At 41.0% G+C, this 15855-nt stretch overlaps 2 protein-coding genes across 5 annotated transcripts in view; both read left to right on the top strand.

The window, feature by feature from the left end:
• The window catches only part of KIF5A (kinesin family member 5A), a 33898-nt gene extending 27937 nt beyond the window's left edge, over window positions 1-5961 (top strand). For both annotated transcript variants that reach the window (XM_051962069.1, XM_051962068.1), the window contains exons 25-29: window positions 407-560; window positions 918-1000; window positions 1440-1467; window positions 2292-2407; window positions 3643-5961. In XM_051962069.1, the coding sequence (XP_051818029.1) occupies window positions 407-560; window positions 918-1000; window positions 1440-1467; window positions 2292-2370 (344 nt within the window). In that variant the 3' untranslated portion in view covers window positions 2371-2407; window positions 3643-5961. The remainder of the gene's footprint in view (window positions 1-406; window positions 561-917; window positions 1001-1439; window positions 1468-2291; window positions 2408-3642) is intronic.
• Window positions 5962-6056: 95 nt separating this feature from the next.
• Window positions 6057-15217, top strand: PIP4K2C (phosphatidylinositol-5-phosphate 4-kinase type 2 gamma). Of its 3 annotated transcripts, none has more exons than XM_051962075.1 (11): window positions 6460-6551; window positions 6808-6845; window positions 8786-8883; window positions 9253-9349; window positions 9578-9721; window positions 10761-10907; window positions 11102-11140; window positions 11969-12082; window positions 12484-12751; window positions 13078-13181; window positions 13439-15217. In XM_051962075.1, the coding sequence occupies exons 3-11, from the start codon at window positions 8819-8821 to the stop codon at window positions 13517-13519; spliced, it is 1059 nt and encodes a 352-aa protein (XP_051818035.1). In that variant the 5' UTR covers window positions 6460-6551; window positions 6808-6845; window positions 8786-8818; the 3' UTR covers window positions 13520-15217. The 3 variants fall into 3 exon arrangements, with proteins under 3 accessions (XP_051818033.1, XP_051818035.1, XP_051818034.1); XM_051962074.1 differs by having other exon boundaries at window positions 6808-6890; XM_051962073.1 differs by lacking the exon at window positions 6808-6845 and having other exon boundaries at window positions 6057-6551.
• The last annotated feature ends 638 nt before the right edge of the window (window positions 15218-15855 follow it).

The following is a 15855-nucleotide window of genomic DNA, read 5'->3' as shown; positions in this document are numbered from 1 at the left end:
AAGAAGGTAGAGTTAGGGAGAGGGCTAGGTCTGGGCTGGAAAATCTCTACAGGATTCAAAACAGCCTTCCCAAGATGAAAGGACTTTCCTCTTGAATAGTCCTGGTTCTTCAGAAACTAAGAGTTTTCCTGTTGCTCTGTGGCATCCTGATGGCCTCAAGAACCCCTTTCCCTTCGAGGCCAGATAAATCCCCAGGATGTCAGGCTATTAGTCACATTTCATAGTGGAAGGATGTTACTATTTTTTCTCAATGGCACAAATATCAAGAAAAAAACCAAAACACTACAATGGATTTCTTTAAAAACTATTCAAGCCAATTTAGGACACAGAATAATTACAAGGGATAAAAAGAGTTAAAAGGTAACATCTTCAGCATTTGGGTCTTTGGTCTTTTCTTTTACCACAGCCAAACCAGTCCGGCCTGGCCATTATCCAGTGTCTTCACCCACCAATCCCTATGGCACCAGGAGCCCTGAATGCATCAGTTACACAAACAATCTTTTCCAGAACTATCAGAATTTGTATCTGCAGGCTGCACCTACTGCTACTTCGGATATGTAGTGAGTAACCACAATGGGATGGGGTCACTGTTGAATGTTCAGGAGGCCTTCGTCCCTGTAAAACAATGATCAGGCAGAATTTCCAAGATTCATTTTACTTTGAGTAATTTGTTTTTGACCTTGTCTCTTGTTCTTTTCTCTACCTAACCTCCCAACAATCCCAGTAATAAATAAATTAGAAATAGGCACTGAATCTACAAGCTAAACATTAATTATTCCTTAATTCCTGCTTTGGGAAGCCTCTATCACTTTAATATTAGAATATGATTTTATTTCTGGAGATGGGGAAGATAATGGTCTTGAAAAGCTTGGAGAAGGGCTCAGATGGTATTTGCTTTTTTCTACCTTCCCATCCAGCTTTGGTAACTCCTTTGCCAGTGGTGGAACCTCCTCCTCCAGTGGTAATCTGGCTTCCTACCAGAAGCTAAATATGGATAATGGTAAGAAGGAGTGGGCATTTATTATTCAAAATATCTAAGAATCAAGGATTCCACATTTATGGGGAGGCATTTAAGTGAACCAAAAAGAACAAGTGACCTTGGGGTCCCTATCTCTCCAATAACACTGCAACTCTCTTGTTATTTTGGGGTCTGGTATTCTCTCCTTTTGATTCTTCCTTTACTATTCATCTAACCCTTCTATTAGTGAGAGAACTGAATAGCCTCTTCCTTAGACTCAATCCCATCCTACTCTCACTCACAAGGAAATTTAGTGCAGGAGCCTATATAGTGATAATAGAAGGAAGGTAGCTGTATCTTAACATCCCAAAGGGCTTCTGAAGGGACAGACAGAATCTTAGAAAATTGTTACTTGATTCCCTACCTCCTTGTTTATTTATTTTCTTTTGTCTTCTTTACTCACAATGATTGATTTCTCCAGGAAATGCTACAGACATCAATGACAACAGGTGAGATTTCCTTATGTTAGGGTATTTCTTTGGTGGGTGGGTAGCATGAATCAGAAGTGTCCTGGGGCTATCCCAGACCAAGGTAATTCTTAAATTTTTGGTGGGAGTATCGTACCTCAGAAAATTGGAAAATTTTTATATTGATTTATTGTATCAAATGCTTGATTTATTGCTTGTTGGTTGCCAAAATTTAAGAAAGAAATGGAGAAAATATTAATTTTCCCTAGAGATCCCGTCGTCAAACATACCCCTGAGGAGGTTCTTAAATTTCCCTTCCTCTCTCATGAAGATTTCCTGGATTATGGTATATAAAAGGTGGAAGGGGGGATGGTATTAGGTAGGACTAAGACCATTCTTCAAACTATTCTGGTTAGTAACATCTCAGTCCTACCCCCACTTTAATTTAAAACTACTCTTTTGATCAATCCATCACTCCATATAGAATTTTCAGTACTTAAACCAGAATTGACTTTATTTCAATAATGTGGTGTGTGATAAAATTTTCACTTTGTCTCTACTGTGAAATGCAATTTTGGGCATGTCTTCTATGTGGAGTCAAAGAAACTGGATTTGAATCGTGGTTTTGTTATTTATTACTCATATAATTTAATCTCTCAGGTCCTCAATTTCTTCACCTATAAAAGGTGGCTACTAGAATAATTTTTAAAGTTTCTTCCAATTCTAAATTTATGATCTTCTGACCAGTCCTTGTCTTTCCTTACTTCAATACAAATGTGTGGCAAAAGTAAAATGAGACTGTTAGAAAATTCTTCATAATTGCAAAATACTAGTGGATGGTATTATTTAGTTATTCTCTTCTTTAGGAGTGACCTGCCCTGTGGCTGCGAAGCTGATGAACAGGCTAAGCTTTTCCCCCTTCATCAAGAGACAGCAGCCAGCTAATCCTCCCCTATGAACTGATACATACCTGCACTTTGAGGTAACTTTAGGTGTCTAACAGATTAGCTTCAGTTTGCTTCCCTATATTTCTTCAACATGTCTCTTCCAGCTGCACATTATTTACTTTGCATAGGTAAATTTCTGCCTTCCTCTCTCGAATGTAACATATACTACCTTGCCTTGCCATTCATTCCCTTAACCTACACTTATGTTCTAGTCAGGTGGAGACTGCCTTAGCCACAGTGCCACTAGGGGTCACTGGTACATACCAAAGAGTGAATCATGAAAGCTGGGCAGGAAAGTTATACAGAGAAATTTTAAAAAGACAGGAATAGATTTAAAAGTTCAAAGAATGGAAAAGGCTTTGAGAGATGATATCAATCCTACACTTAAATTATTTTAGATAGACAATATATGTTAAATTAAGATATCTTCAGAAAAAGAGCCTTCCCCCACAGCTTGCTTTCTAACCTTCTCATTTTTGTTCCCTACCAATGAATGACCCATAGGAAACTCCCTCTTCTGTCTTTCCCTCCAGCTTTGGTTGAGAGCCTTTCTTTTTACTGTGTGATGGGGAATGGAGGTAGAAGTGGGACAACAGGAAATTCTGTTTCACCTTTTTTGAGGTTGTCCCTTCTGAGTTTTCTGATTCATGGCCTCGTCCTTATTTGTTTTCTATATAACTCTTGAAGTCTCTAAACTCTAAGTCCTTTTCTTTTCACCTATATTTTTTCTCAAAGGCCTCCTTCAGATTTAGAACTTAACAAAAGGCTTTTCTCAGGCTCATTATTTTAGATCCCTGGGGACCATTAACAGAGAAAACATTGGTAGTCTCTCAATTAAATTCAATAAACATTTTGCATGCCAATATATGTATGGTACTGTGCTAGGTGCTAGAGATAAAAAGACCAAAGTGAAGTACTTTTTTTTTATCAAGAAAACTTACATTCTTGCTTTAGCCAGAGTGGCAAGCCAGGTCAAGTACTCTCAGAAAGAGATCAACCAGAAATATACCCAGATCCGGCAAACCCAATTTTATCTAAAATACTAGAAAGACAGGGTAAAAATCATGAACTAAAAAAATACTGGGTGATTTAGGGATGAATAGAGGTAAGGAGCAATGAGAGAAAAAGAAGCTGAGAATTGCTGAGATTTATATTTTGGCATCATGCCAAAAATCTGTGAAATTAATGTACCAATTCCTGTTTGAATCAAAAAACTTGTGCTTTTTCTGTTTGAGCTCCAGAGTGATCCTGCTTTCTTTTTCTTCCCCAGTTTCTAAGAGGGATTGAGGCCTCTCCTCTCAGCATGCTGCAAACCTGTGGTCTCTGATTACTAACCCCTTTCCCCAATCCTCGTTGTTCAATTGTATCATGTCATTGATGTCTTTCTCTTGTTCTCTGTATATCTCTGTGTACTGTATATCAAAACTGCTGCTATGTCTTTTTTTCCCACTGTCTTACTCTTGAAGGTATCTAATGATGTATCTAGCAACTTTTTATGCATAGTTTACCCCACTCGTTTGGGGTAGTAAGGAGGAAGGTGAAGATTTCTTCTCTCTCATGTATTTATCTTTCACATTGAGTGGTATTAATCACTAAGTCAGGGTCACTGGTAAAGAGGTCAAATGGTAAAGAAGGAACAAAGGAAGCTAAAGGCCCATGGCCTTGCTTATTTAAAAACAAAAACAAAGCCTTAAGTTGAAGAATGTTTTGGCTTTATAACAAGTTACAGAAACACTCTTTCTCCCCCACAGATTTATTGAGCAGGGGTGGCTAGAATTCCTATCTTCTGAGGATTCCAGATATTTACCTCTGTCCTCCAAGATTTATCTTTTCTTCTTATTGTTCTCTGGATACTAAAACCATGAGTGGCTGAAATCATTCTTCTCCTTTATTTCTGCCTTTTGACATGCCACCTCATAGTTTCTGCTTAGAATTCCCAGAGCTACACTGTAGTGATAGAGAAGCTGGGAACTTAATTCTTTTGACCTTTCTCCAGAGAACCTGGCAAATAACTGCTTGTTCTTTTTTTAAAACTGTAGTGGATAGCAAATAGGCAAATGGCAGTTGATGTTGTTTGTCTTGAATTTCTCCCAGCATAATGGAGTAAACAGGCAGGGAAATTTCTTGCACTTATTTGCAACACTGATCTCAAGATGTAGAGGAGGTGAGCTGGACCCTTTTCTCTTTGTTCCATATTATGCTGCTTTGTCCTCTCATCTCTTCTTCCCTGCCCCAGCCTTGGTTTAGGGTTTTCTAGTTGTCAGAAAAATGACTCTCTAGATTTATTCCTGCCAAGCTGGGGGCAACAATCTCCAAATTTCTATTTTCTGTTTCTTCAGCAAAAATCCTTCTCAAAGAGTGCACTTTAAGGAAGAAGGGAGGAGAAAAAAATTTTTTAAGGAAGTAGAGTTTCAATACTTAATATCTAGAAGCTCCAACTATACCCTCCCTTAGCCCAAAAAAGCAACAGCCACTGGGTAGAAGAAATGGTTAGAATTTTGGTTTGGTTTTGATCTAACTCTTTCTTCTATCCAACTCTGCCTATGTTCAAGAGGTTTTGTGAATAAGTGCAAGACTGGAGAACTTAGACCACAGACTAGAAAGAAAACCGGATTTCTCCTTTTCTCTTAAGGAACACTAGAATAATTTAGAAACTTGTAAATGCAAATCTTATCTGTGAGGCTATTTTAGTGCCTAACATCTATTCTTTCAACTTTTAAGGGAGGCTTGGCGAGGAATCCAAGGAAGAAAATGGGTATATCTGCCCTATAGACAGGATAGAAATGTCTTCCTAAAACTATCTTAAGGCATAAATCCAGGATAGAAAGAATTAACATTTCTCAAACAAAACAGCTACATCCCTAGAACTAATCTTTCTCAAGGAAAAAAACAAACACATTCTCACCTCTATCAGTTACTCCGTAGACCTAAATATCCCCCACCCCCAGAAATTCCTATCTTTGAAGCAAAACAAAACAAAACAAAACAAAAAACTGGAGTGGGGAAGAGATCATCCATATCCATACCTTTTAAGATTATAGAATTTACCAGACTCTAATGAGAACTAAGATCGGATAAGACAGTCTGCAAGTACCTGAGAGGTAATATTGAAAGAAATCACACACTGATAAAAATGAGGGTAAAGTCCCAGATCAAATGAAAAACATCTTTACTAAAGGGATTTCATGCCAATTTTCACTACCAGGGGACCCGAGTCCAGTATGTTTTATGTAATAGTGCCATTTAATTATTCTTTTAAGGAGCAGATGAGTTGTGAAGGCATGGTGAGGGGGGGAGGAAGGTGTGCAAAAGGATTAGTGGGAGAAGGGCTGGGAATGTATCACTCACACGCTGTACACACGCACGCAACAGGAAAAAAAAAATCCTTCCATGAAGGCCTCATCCTGCATCCTCCTCCTCGAGTCATCTGTCCCTCCCTCTCCTAAAGCCTGGGTCACAGCATCTGGCTGGCCCACCCACATCTGCCAAATGTTGCATGTCGGAGTGGAAGAAAACACAACACAAACCCCAGTGTCTATTAAACTACGAGCGGATATCTTTAAAAATAAAAACGGAAACGTTAACCTTTCTCCTGCCTGCCTACGTGTTTTCAGGGGGGGAAGTGGGGAAGGGGCTGGATATGAACCATGGAGGGAGGGAAGGGACTCTCCGCGGCCCGCAGTATCGCCACGAAGACCGGAACGAGTTGGGAGAAGTAAGCTACCCAAAACGCAGCCCTTGGACTCCCCCCTCCCCAGCCAGTGCGCACGCTCGCTCGCGCACGCTCCAGGTGAGAGGATGACACGTTCGCGTCATTAGAGGGTGTGCTGTACCCCGGCTCCGCGCCGGCGCATTCCCAACTTCGTATCCCGAGACCGCCCCACCTCCCGCCGGTCCCCCCGTCACGTGACGGCGCTGCAGGTGAGCAGCACTTCCGGAGGCGGGCGCTAGCATCGCGGCTCCTAGCTTAGGCTCTGGCTCCGACAGGTTCGCAGGGGTCAGGCCATGGCGTCCTCCTCCGCCTCGTCGGCCACCGTACAGCCGGCGTCTGGGGGCCCCGGACCAGGTTTCGGCTTTGCCTCCAAGACCAAGAAGAAGCATTTCGTGCAGCAGAAGGTGAAGGTATTCCGGGCCGCCGACCCGCTTGTGGGCGTGTTCCTGTGGGGCGTCGCCCACTCGGTGAGACTCTGCCCCCTTCGTTCTTCCCCTCCCCCTTCCGGGCTGTGCCCTGGAGTCCCCCTCCCGAGGGCGCTGCTGCCGTCGGTCTCCGGGCTCTCCGGGGCCTCGCGTCCCTTCCCCCACCCCCCTTCCCCCAGTCTTGATCACCCGGGTTTCTGTGTGGAGGGACCCGGGACGGAGGGCGACGGGGACTGGCTGGGGAGGGGCCGGGCCGGTGGCTTGGAGCATTCAAGCTCCTCTCCTTCCTGCTTTCTAGCCCCAGTTCTTGATCCCGAAGCCTCTGGCTTAGTCTGGGTGAGCTCCAGGCTTCATGAGTCACCTAACTCAATGTGTCCGGAGGTACAGCATGTCCGAGATGCAATCCCTCCTCCCTTTCCAGCCTGGTTTCCAGCTTAGCCCTAACTCTCTTAACAGCTTCCATGGCTGCAGTGATGGAACTTTGGGGGGCGGGGTGGATCAGCGTTTAGCTCCGTGCATGGCTTCTAATAGGATCTTATTAAATGTTTATGGATTTTGAAAGGAAGAACCATGAAGAATGTTCTTTTTAGGAGAGGAGAGGAATCTCATTTCTTACTCGACAGTGTAAAACAGATAGGAAAGGGATTAAGATTTCAGTAAGAAATATGGAAGAAAACTAAATTTTCCTCGAGCTATATTCCTTAGTTTCAAAGATTCCCATCTATGGGAGTGCCAGATTGCAAAAGGAAATCAGTGTGTCTGGAAATCTTGGATTAACTGTGTGGCCTTGGGGAGAGAAGGAACTTCAGATTTCAACACTTTCTTTATCCTGAATGTTAAAACTAAAGTCTCACCCCATATATTATGTGGGTTTATAATTTGGAAAAGTACTTTGGGCCAGTTAGACAGCTCTGGTCTATTTTAGTTTCCTAGGCATTCAGTCTTGGGTGGTGATCTTGGAAGATCTTCAGACTTAAGAGGGAAGATGTTCTTTATGCTATCTTTGGCCCTTCTACTCTCCCCTCATACCCTAAGCCTATTCAAAGATAAGCTTTAACAGATTTTTCTTTTAATTGATGGGGTGGGAGAAGAAGTCCACAAAACACATGCCACGCTGCCTATGGCTCCCTTCTGGGTGCAAGATCCAGCTCAGTTTTCCTTTCAAGGCTCAGATGAATTGTTTATTGAACATATGTCTTAATGATGATTCAGCTTCTAGCACAGCAGGTGGAAGGGATGGCTTAATCTTAGGGATTGGCAAGTTATTTTTCTGGAGGAGTATGTGCCTTTTCTAACTAAATGAGTTGCCACTGCAGGATTCAGATTAGACTCTTAGACTTCATTCTCTTGGTTGATGTTTTGGAGGGGATAAATGTTAGCCTTGGGAGAGAGTAGGGGAAACAGAAAAGTCAAATCAAAGTCATTTGCTCCCTTAAAGAGCCTTTCGCATAGGATGTTGCCCCTCACAATCCCCTCCATCTGGTAGACTAAGTGCCCATAGATTTTAACATATTTTTTTGGAGCTGAAGGAAGAATAATAGGGTGGAAGGCAAAACACTTTGTCCTTAATGAATGTGCTCCTAATGAGCCTGTACTTCCTGGCTGCAAATCAGTTGCTCTTTTTTTTGCTTACACCTTCTAAGATTAGGGAGTGGGGGTGGGGCCCCTTCTACACAGAATTAGGTCAGAGCAGGTAGGACTAAGAAGAAAAATGTGTAAATATGTATTTTCATTATTTATAGCCTTCCCCTGCTCTGTACTTTTATTTACTGTCTCTATGTTTTGGACACTAGGTTTGCTGGGTAGAGTGGTCACTGTCATTAGGAATTGTTTATAGTTACTAGATCTTTCTCCCTTCCTTCTGCTTTTTCCTTGAGGGCTTCTTAGCTCTCAAACTAAAATGACTGATTTAAAAATTAGAACACATAGCTATTTGCCTTCAATGTCTTGAGACTGCTGAATATTTTTTCTTTAGAATTTTTCACAGCTTTAAAAATAAACATGAAAAATTTAGAGTGTTTGCCTGATAAAATGATTATGTGTTATGGGCATGATATCATATGGAATGGATTTATTGAGGGGTTCAAGTAAAATTTGCCTACTTTTGTCTTTAAGCAGTATGAAGTAACAGATTTTGTTTTCTCTCTCTGTTAAGACACTTAGAATTTTTTTTTTTTTTTTTTTTTTTTAAGGAATGAGGTTTAACTTGCTGGCTTTCCTCTATCCTAAGCCATTTTTATTGCCACTTACTGTCTCCATGTTTGATTTTTCATTAGATCAATGAGCTTAGCCAGGTCCCACCCCCTGTAATGCTGCTTCCAGATGACTTTAAGGCAAGCTCCAAGATCAAGGTCAACAATCACCTCTTCCATCGGTAAGTGATATCTCTTCTTTCCTCTTATGTATGTTGAGAGGAGGGTGAGTCTTTACCTCTTTCATAAGTCAGAAATATTTAAAATTTCAAAAGAGAGTCCTAAGAGTTAAAATCTTAGACTAATAGAATTTTAGCTTTGGAAGAAATCTACTCATAAGAATTTACCTGGAAGAAACATTTAGTGATCTTTTTTGATTTGTGCAAGTCCACCAGTAGCAAATGACAAATCATCAGTCTGGTACTTAGAGTCCTTCTTGTATTAACTCAGTTAACAGTGGGCTCACTGCTGATCTCAGGTTGACTAACTTACCTGGTCTGTGGCATATGCTACTGTTAAGATGAGTATTCACCCCTCAACCCACACTCCAGGGAGAACCTGCCTAGTCACTTCAAGTTCAAGGAGTATTGTCCCCAGGTCTTCAGGAACCTTCGAGATCGATTCGGTATTGATGACCAAGACTACCAGGTAAGGTATCCCTAGTGGGGTGAAGTTGATTTTTCTTACCCAGCAAATGAAAGGAGGGGAGCATGGGTCTTTGAAAACAAATTTGGTTCTGAATTTGATATGTTATCTTCTATTCTCTCCCTGGGGCTGGGTGTTTCTTCTACTGCTATGTGTTTTCAGTTGATCATTTTACTTTCTTTTTGTAGTGAAAGAGTAATCTTCATCTCTGACCCCTGTTATATTTCTCAGGTCTCTCTTACCCGAAGTCCCCCAAGTGAGAGTGAAGGCAGCGATGGTCGATTCCTTGTTTCCTATGATCGGACTCTGGTCATCAAAGAGGTTTCCAGTGAGGACATTGCTGACATGCATAGCAACCTTTCTAACTACCATCAGGTTAGACCTTCAAATTTCATTTCAGCATTCCTCTTCACAAATGTCTGCCTTACTGTGGCCCCAAAAGATTATCCTATCTTTTCCGCCTCTAAAATGACCAATTAAGAAAAAAAAAGCAGACAGGTGTAGACTGTAGACAGGTGGCACTGTGGATTGGGTGCCAGGTTTGGAGTTGGGAAGACTAATCTTCCTGAGTTCAAATCTGGTCTCAAAAACTTATTAGCTGTGTGATCCTGAGCAATCACTTACTTTACTTTGGCTTCCTTATCTGTAAAATCAGCTGGAGAAGGAAATGGTAAGCCACTTCAATGTCTTTGCTAAGGAAATCCCAAATGAACAATCAGATATGACTGAAAAATTACTCAACAACAACATGTATTGTCATCACAAAATATATATTAGCGTAAAGAGCAAATTCTGTAGGTGTCAAAAACATTTTATCCATCTTGGTTCTGTTTGTCACCAATGAAAAACCTGGAAAAAAAAAAGAATCCAAAAAGTGCTACTTATAAGGAAGCACAAATATCTTAATTCTAAAATCAAAAGAATAGGTTTTGTCCTTTGTGAATCCTAAGTCAATTTGTTGAGGAATTTCATTGTTCTAAATTAAAATATTTAGGCCGGTTTAAGAGATCTGAGTTATAGATATTACTGTCATCAACTGGAGAAATCTAGCAAATCCCTTATCCAGTTTATTCAGTTGTAACTTTTGAATAATATATCTGATTGGCTTCTATTACAGAATTGTTTGATAAGTGTTAACATTTAAATAAAAGGTGTTAAACAAATGGAAATAATTGAATTTCAAGAGCAGTAGGAATGATTAGGGGCATTTCTAGGAGGCTTGATCCCTATGATTCCCTTTCCTCTGACCACAGCCAAATTTCAGGTTAGATTTTTTTCTCTCCTTAACCTAGAACCATAGTGTCTGGATTCCTTTTGCTGAGTATTTCCCAGATACATATGACTGTTGTTCTTCTCTGTTTTTTTTTTTTCCCCCCATATCTTCATCTCAATGATCTGTGGGCTTCGATCCTAGTATATAGTCAAATGCCATGGCAACACGCTTCTCCCTCAGTTCCTGGGAATGTACCGGGTGAGCGTTGACAACGAAGACAGCTACATGCTCGTAATGCGCAACATGTTCAGCCATCGACTCCCTGTGCATAGGAAATATGACCTCAAGGTAAGGGGGTGAGGAGGATAAAGAGAGTCAGGAAGGGGACTGGAAGAAGAGCTAGAAGATCCATCCTGTAAAAAAGGCAGTATCAGTGAAGTGGTGAGGTTCACAACAGGCAATGTCCTCACCATTACTTTAGTTACTCCTTGACTGTTTCTTTCTGGATTTTTGTTTGTTTGTTTGTTTGTTTGTTTTTGCAGGGCTCCTTGGTATCCCGGGAAGCCAGTGACAAGGAAAAGGTATCATTGTTTTTTAAGGATAATGTCTGGGCATGAAAAGGATATCCCATTTCTGCTAGAGAGGAAAGGAAAATGTCTTTTGTTAAAGGATCCTCAAACTACACTGATTATAAATTGTAGAAAGAAAGAGAATTTTCTGGAAAGGCTTATGTCCAATTAAAAAGTGGCTGTTTTTCATCAGAGCTCAGCTAGATAGGACTTCTCTACATGGGAAATGTTGGGGTTGGTACGAGAGCAAAAATCTCAACCTGAAGAATAAATGTGTTGATTCTTCTTTTCTTTGCATGACTTTTCTCAGTTTAAGAGAGGCTTTTGTTAAGAGAAGGGAGATGGAAAAGTAAAGATGTGGATAGAGACTGGCTTGGAAGCCATAGACTCTATAATAAATTAGATGTAATTCTGGAGCTAGCAAAAGCTTCAGAAGTGAATTGGGTGGAATCAGCATCAAATACAAAACCTTAGGGACATATATTGTGTATTGATAAAGCAGAAAGTTTAGGATATAAAGTCCTACAAAGTTAAGATTCCTTTTCATTTTATTTTCATGTCAGTGTCAGGCATATAGTAGATGATCAATCAGTGCCTCTTGTATTTGATTAGCTATGAAGTTACTCTTAGGCTTTGGTAAGTTTTGTGTCTTGTTTTATGCTTTATGGTATCTTTGGGGAAAAAAACCAAGAGGAGGGGTAAGGATCTGGAAGAACTTTCCAGAAGAGTGAAAAGATGAAGCCCAAGACTAGGAGTAGAAAGTAGAATAGGGAGAGAGGTTTTCTGAGGTTGCATTGGAAAAGATTTATCATAATACATTATTCTTTCCATTCCTTTCAGGTTAAAGAATTACCCACACTGAAAGATATGGACTTTCTAAACAAGAACCAGAAAGTTTATATTGGTGAGGAGGAGAAGAGAGTATTTTTGGAAAAGTTAAAGAGAGATGTAGAGGTGAGGTTTGGTGGGATTAATTCTAAAATGATATCCTCTGAATCATTCCTCTATAGGGCATCTGTTTCTTCTAGTACTAATATAAAGGAGCCTCTCTTCTTTGTCCCTGTCCATTAGCTTTAGGTTGATTTTAGAGAGTCAAGGACTTCCAGATTCTTAATGGGAGATCCCTCACATCTCTGGTTGAAGGGGGAATGAGATAATAGGTATGAGTTGTGAAAACAGGACAGTTATTTTGAACTCTAAATTATGAAGGATTTGATTAGATATAAGGTTGCCTCTGCCTCTTAGCCTCTGTCTCTTTTCCCTGGAGATAGCCAGATTCAGAGTTGGGTGGAGGGGGTTGAATCCTGGAAGGGAAGGAGTGGTCTGATATCTCTGATACATTGGTGGGCCTTCAGTTTCTGGTACAGCTGAAGATTATGGACTACAGCCTCCTACTGGGTATCCATGACATCGTTCGGGGGACAGAATCAGAGGAAGAAGGACCTGGAAAAGAGGAGGAACAGGAAGGGGAGGGGGACTGTGGTATGGCAGGGCCTCCTGGTCTGGTTGGCTCCTGTGGTACCTCCCCCGAGGGAATAGGAGGCTATATCCATGCTCACCGACCCTTAGGTCCCGGAGAATTTGAGTCCTTCATTGATGTCTATGCCATCCGAAGTGCTGAAGGTAAGTAGGATGTTGAAAATAAGGGCTTTGGAGTTATTCCTAGAGGTTAGAAAAAAATTTAAAGGAAACCGTCTCTCAAGGGGAAGAAAAATCAGGGGAGAATGGTTCTACTGGAGAGTGGTACCCCTGAATTGGTCTGTATGCTGACTGGAAGAGATCTCAGAGGTCAACCAGTCTAATAGGAAGTCTCTCCACCCTATCTATAAAGTGTGTGAAGATGAGGCTAAAAATTGAATAAAATAATGACTGTTTTGGAGAGGGCATAGAATTGGGAAGTAGATTTCAGGATTATACTTTGCTTCTTACTACATTTCCTCATCTTTCAGGGGCTCCTCAGAAGGAGGTATATTTCATGGGTCTCATTGACATCCTCACCCAGTATGATGCCAAGAAGAAGGCCGCTCATGCAGCAAAGACTGTCAAGCATGGGGTGAGTAGTATATGTGTGTGTGTGTGTATAAAATTTATATACTCTTCTGGTTCTCATTCTTACTCTAGGGCTCAGAAACAGTTATTAGGGGAAGAGCTTCAGGTTTTTTGGGAACCTTTTGTAATGGCCATGGGTGGGAGAGAGGAATTAAAGAAATGAATGTGGAAATCAGGAAGGGTTTGGGGTTTGGGATGAATGAGCAGTCCATCCCCTGATCCACTCTCAACCTTCTCTTTCTCAATTCTCTCTTTCCACAGGCTGGTGCAGAGATCTCGACTGTCCATCCTGATCAATATGCTAAGCGGTTCCTAGATTTCATCACCAACATCTTTGCTTAGAAGACTGCCTGGCCATCTGTGCCATCTCCCATAGACGTGGGTGGCAGAGGAAGAAGTGACAGGGCTGTAGGGGGAAGACTAAAGGAGTTAGGGGTGTCCTCTTCCTTCACTAAGTCCAAGTTGCTTCTCCCCACTTCCAGAGTGATGTCTTCCCTGCTTCTTGTCTTAACCACACCACCCCCAAAGTCAGCTTCATTAGGGTTTTACTGAAGATTTTTTTTCTCTCTCTCTCTCTCCCAAGTGCCTTGATCTTTGTGAAATGTCATGTTATTTTTGTAAATTAGGATGACCTGAATTGTTTGGGGAGGGGGAGGGGATGGCAAGCATCTTCTGACTCTGGCAGGCCCAGTGACTCTGGCCCTAGAAGTTGCTCTAACCTGGAAAGCTTGAGCCAGGAATAGCTTGAACTTTGCTGTTTAACTTTCTTGGGGGCAAAGGGACTTGCTCTTCACTCTTCCAACATGCCCCGTGTACTGGGGGCAGATGTGAATGTGCAGAAGGTGTTGTAGCCAGTCTCACTTGCTGAAGGGGGGTGGAGGGTGGAAGATGCAGTCAGCAGGCTGGCTTCTCACTGGGTTGGGGTGTTGAGGAATTACATGCTTTGTCAGGGACTTTGAATGGTTCCCTAGCCTCATTGTTCTAGACACCTAAGTTTTGAAGTAGTCCCACTGTCTAGGCCTGACTTGGGGTCCATGTTTGGTTGCTGTGGCTGGATATCAGAACCTCTGTCCTACCTGGGACTGGGACCATTTCTTCAGGTATTTTAGATGGCTGATCTGAGAGACTGGAGTAAAGAAAGATTCTGGAGCTAAAAGCTCACTATATTTAATATTACTTTATCTTTGTCTAGTTATTTCTGGGTATTGTTTCAGGGAAGAGGAAATCTTCAACCTGGACCAAACCTGGTTATCTTTGGGGTGAATTGAACTCGGCACCATTCCTTCTCTCTCCCTTCAGCTTTGTCATCAGTGTACTCCCATTCAACCATCTTGTACTGTTAGATCTCCCAGAAATAGGTGGCATCCCTATTTCCTATTTCCTGAGAGGAATCAGCCATAACTGCCTCCCTAAATCATATAGGAATAGTATATCTAACTGGGCTTTGAGGAACATCAGAGGAATTTGAGCTGAGGGGAAAGGTAGTTTAGACTCACTTTGAAGTAGAGACAATCACTCCTAGGTTTCGCCAGTATCGTCTAGGGTTATGAATCAATACAGTACTCCCTGTGTGGCTAGACTGTTCCGTCAATAAGAGGTAGCTCTGTGAATATTTTCCCCTACCTATTTCCTTGCTCCCACTTTTATTCTTCAGGAGGAGGAAATGTATGTATGTGTATGTGTGTATGTGTGTTTGTGAAATGGCTGCCTGATTTGTGTGTGATGTGTGACCCATGACATCCGACTCCTTATTATCCTCTCTCTGGGTGACTGGTTGAACTTAAACCTTTCCCCTTCTCTTTCCCCCGTTTAAATGCAATAAAACTTAGGACACCAACAACTGCCTTTCTCTAGAAATTGGTTTTCTGACCATGTAACTGATACATCGGGGCAGTGTGGGTGTCTTCATTTGTTGCAATTTTTTTTTTTTTTTGGTAAAAAAAAAAAAGAAAAAAGAAAAAAAATCTAAAATCTTACATATTCCTATTCTTGCTTTCTCAATGTAGAAGTAAATTATTAAACCTGACCTGCTCCCTCTTACTGCTCTTGTGTATTTTTGAGATCCAATGTAGCATGGTAGTTACTAAGCTTGAAATGATCAAATACTTCCATATTAATGAGTAGAATCCCATATTAGTGAAAATTTTTAGTCAAAGACAATTTAACTTCCTCATCTGTGAAATGACTATAAATACCTTTAATAGTTCACATGATCTATATGAAGGTAAGGGAATGTTAGTCTATAAAAAGTGGTGAACAAGATGATTTTAGAAAGGCCTGGAAAGATTTACATGAACCGATGCTGAGCAAAACAAGCAGAACCAAGAATACATTGTTCACAATAAAAACAATGTTCATTGATCAGCAAAAAAAAGCAAAAATAGTTCACAAGGTTGTTTAAGGTATCAAATGAGATTAAAATGCTTTAGAAACCCTAAAGTGCTATGGAAAGTTATGTATTGTTACTATTAAGATTCAGTATAAGGGAGAGCAGGAAGCTAAAAGGTTTGGAAGCAAAACTGGTGTCTCAAATATGAATATCTCTTGAAGGTGGGATCTAATGATCAATGAGAGAAAATAGACACTTTCTATGGTAGAAGCAGGATGGGGGGAGAGAGGGAAAGAAAAGATTTAAGAGTTGGGGTTTTTTGTTTTGTTTTGCCTTGGGAATTAGATTA

This window comes from Antechinus flavipes, chromosome 5 (assembly GCF_016432865.1).
Source record: "Antechinus flavipes isolate AdamAnt ecotype Samford, QLD, Australia chromosome 5, AdamAnt_v2, whole genome shotgun sequence".
NCBI lineage: Eukaryota > Metazoa > Chordata > Mammalia > Dasyuromorphia > Dasyuridae > Antechinus > Antechinus flavipes.
The sequence above is the reverse complement of the archived record's forward strand: the minus strand, read 5'-3'. Positions and strand labels throughout refer to the sequence as shown.

Coding starts and splice junctions, on each gene's coding strand:
- PIP4K2C (XM_051962073.1), top strand. CDS start 6,378: ATGGCGTCCTCCTCCGCCTCGTCGGCCACCGTACAGCCGGCGTCTGGG. Junction 10,908..11,101: donor ATAGGAAATATGACCTCAAG/GTAAGGGGGTGA, acceptor TTGTTTTTGCAG/GGCTCCTTGGTATCCCGGGA. Junction 12,083..12,483: donor AGTTAAAGAGAGATGTAGAG/GTGAGGTTTGGT, acceptor GTGGGCCTTCAG/TTTCTGGTACAGCTGAAGAT.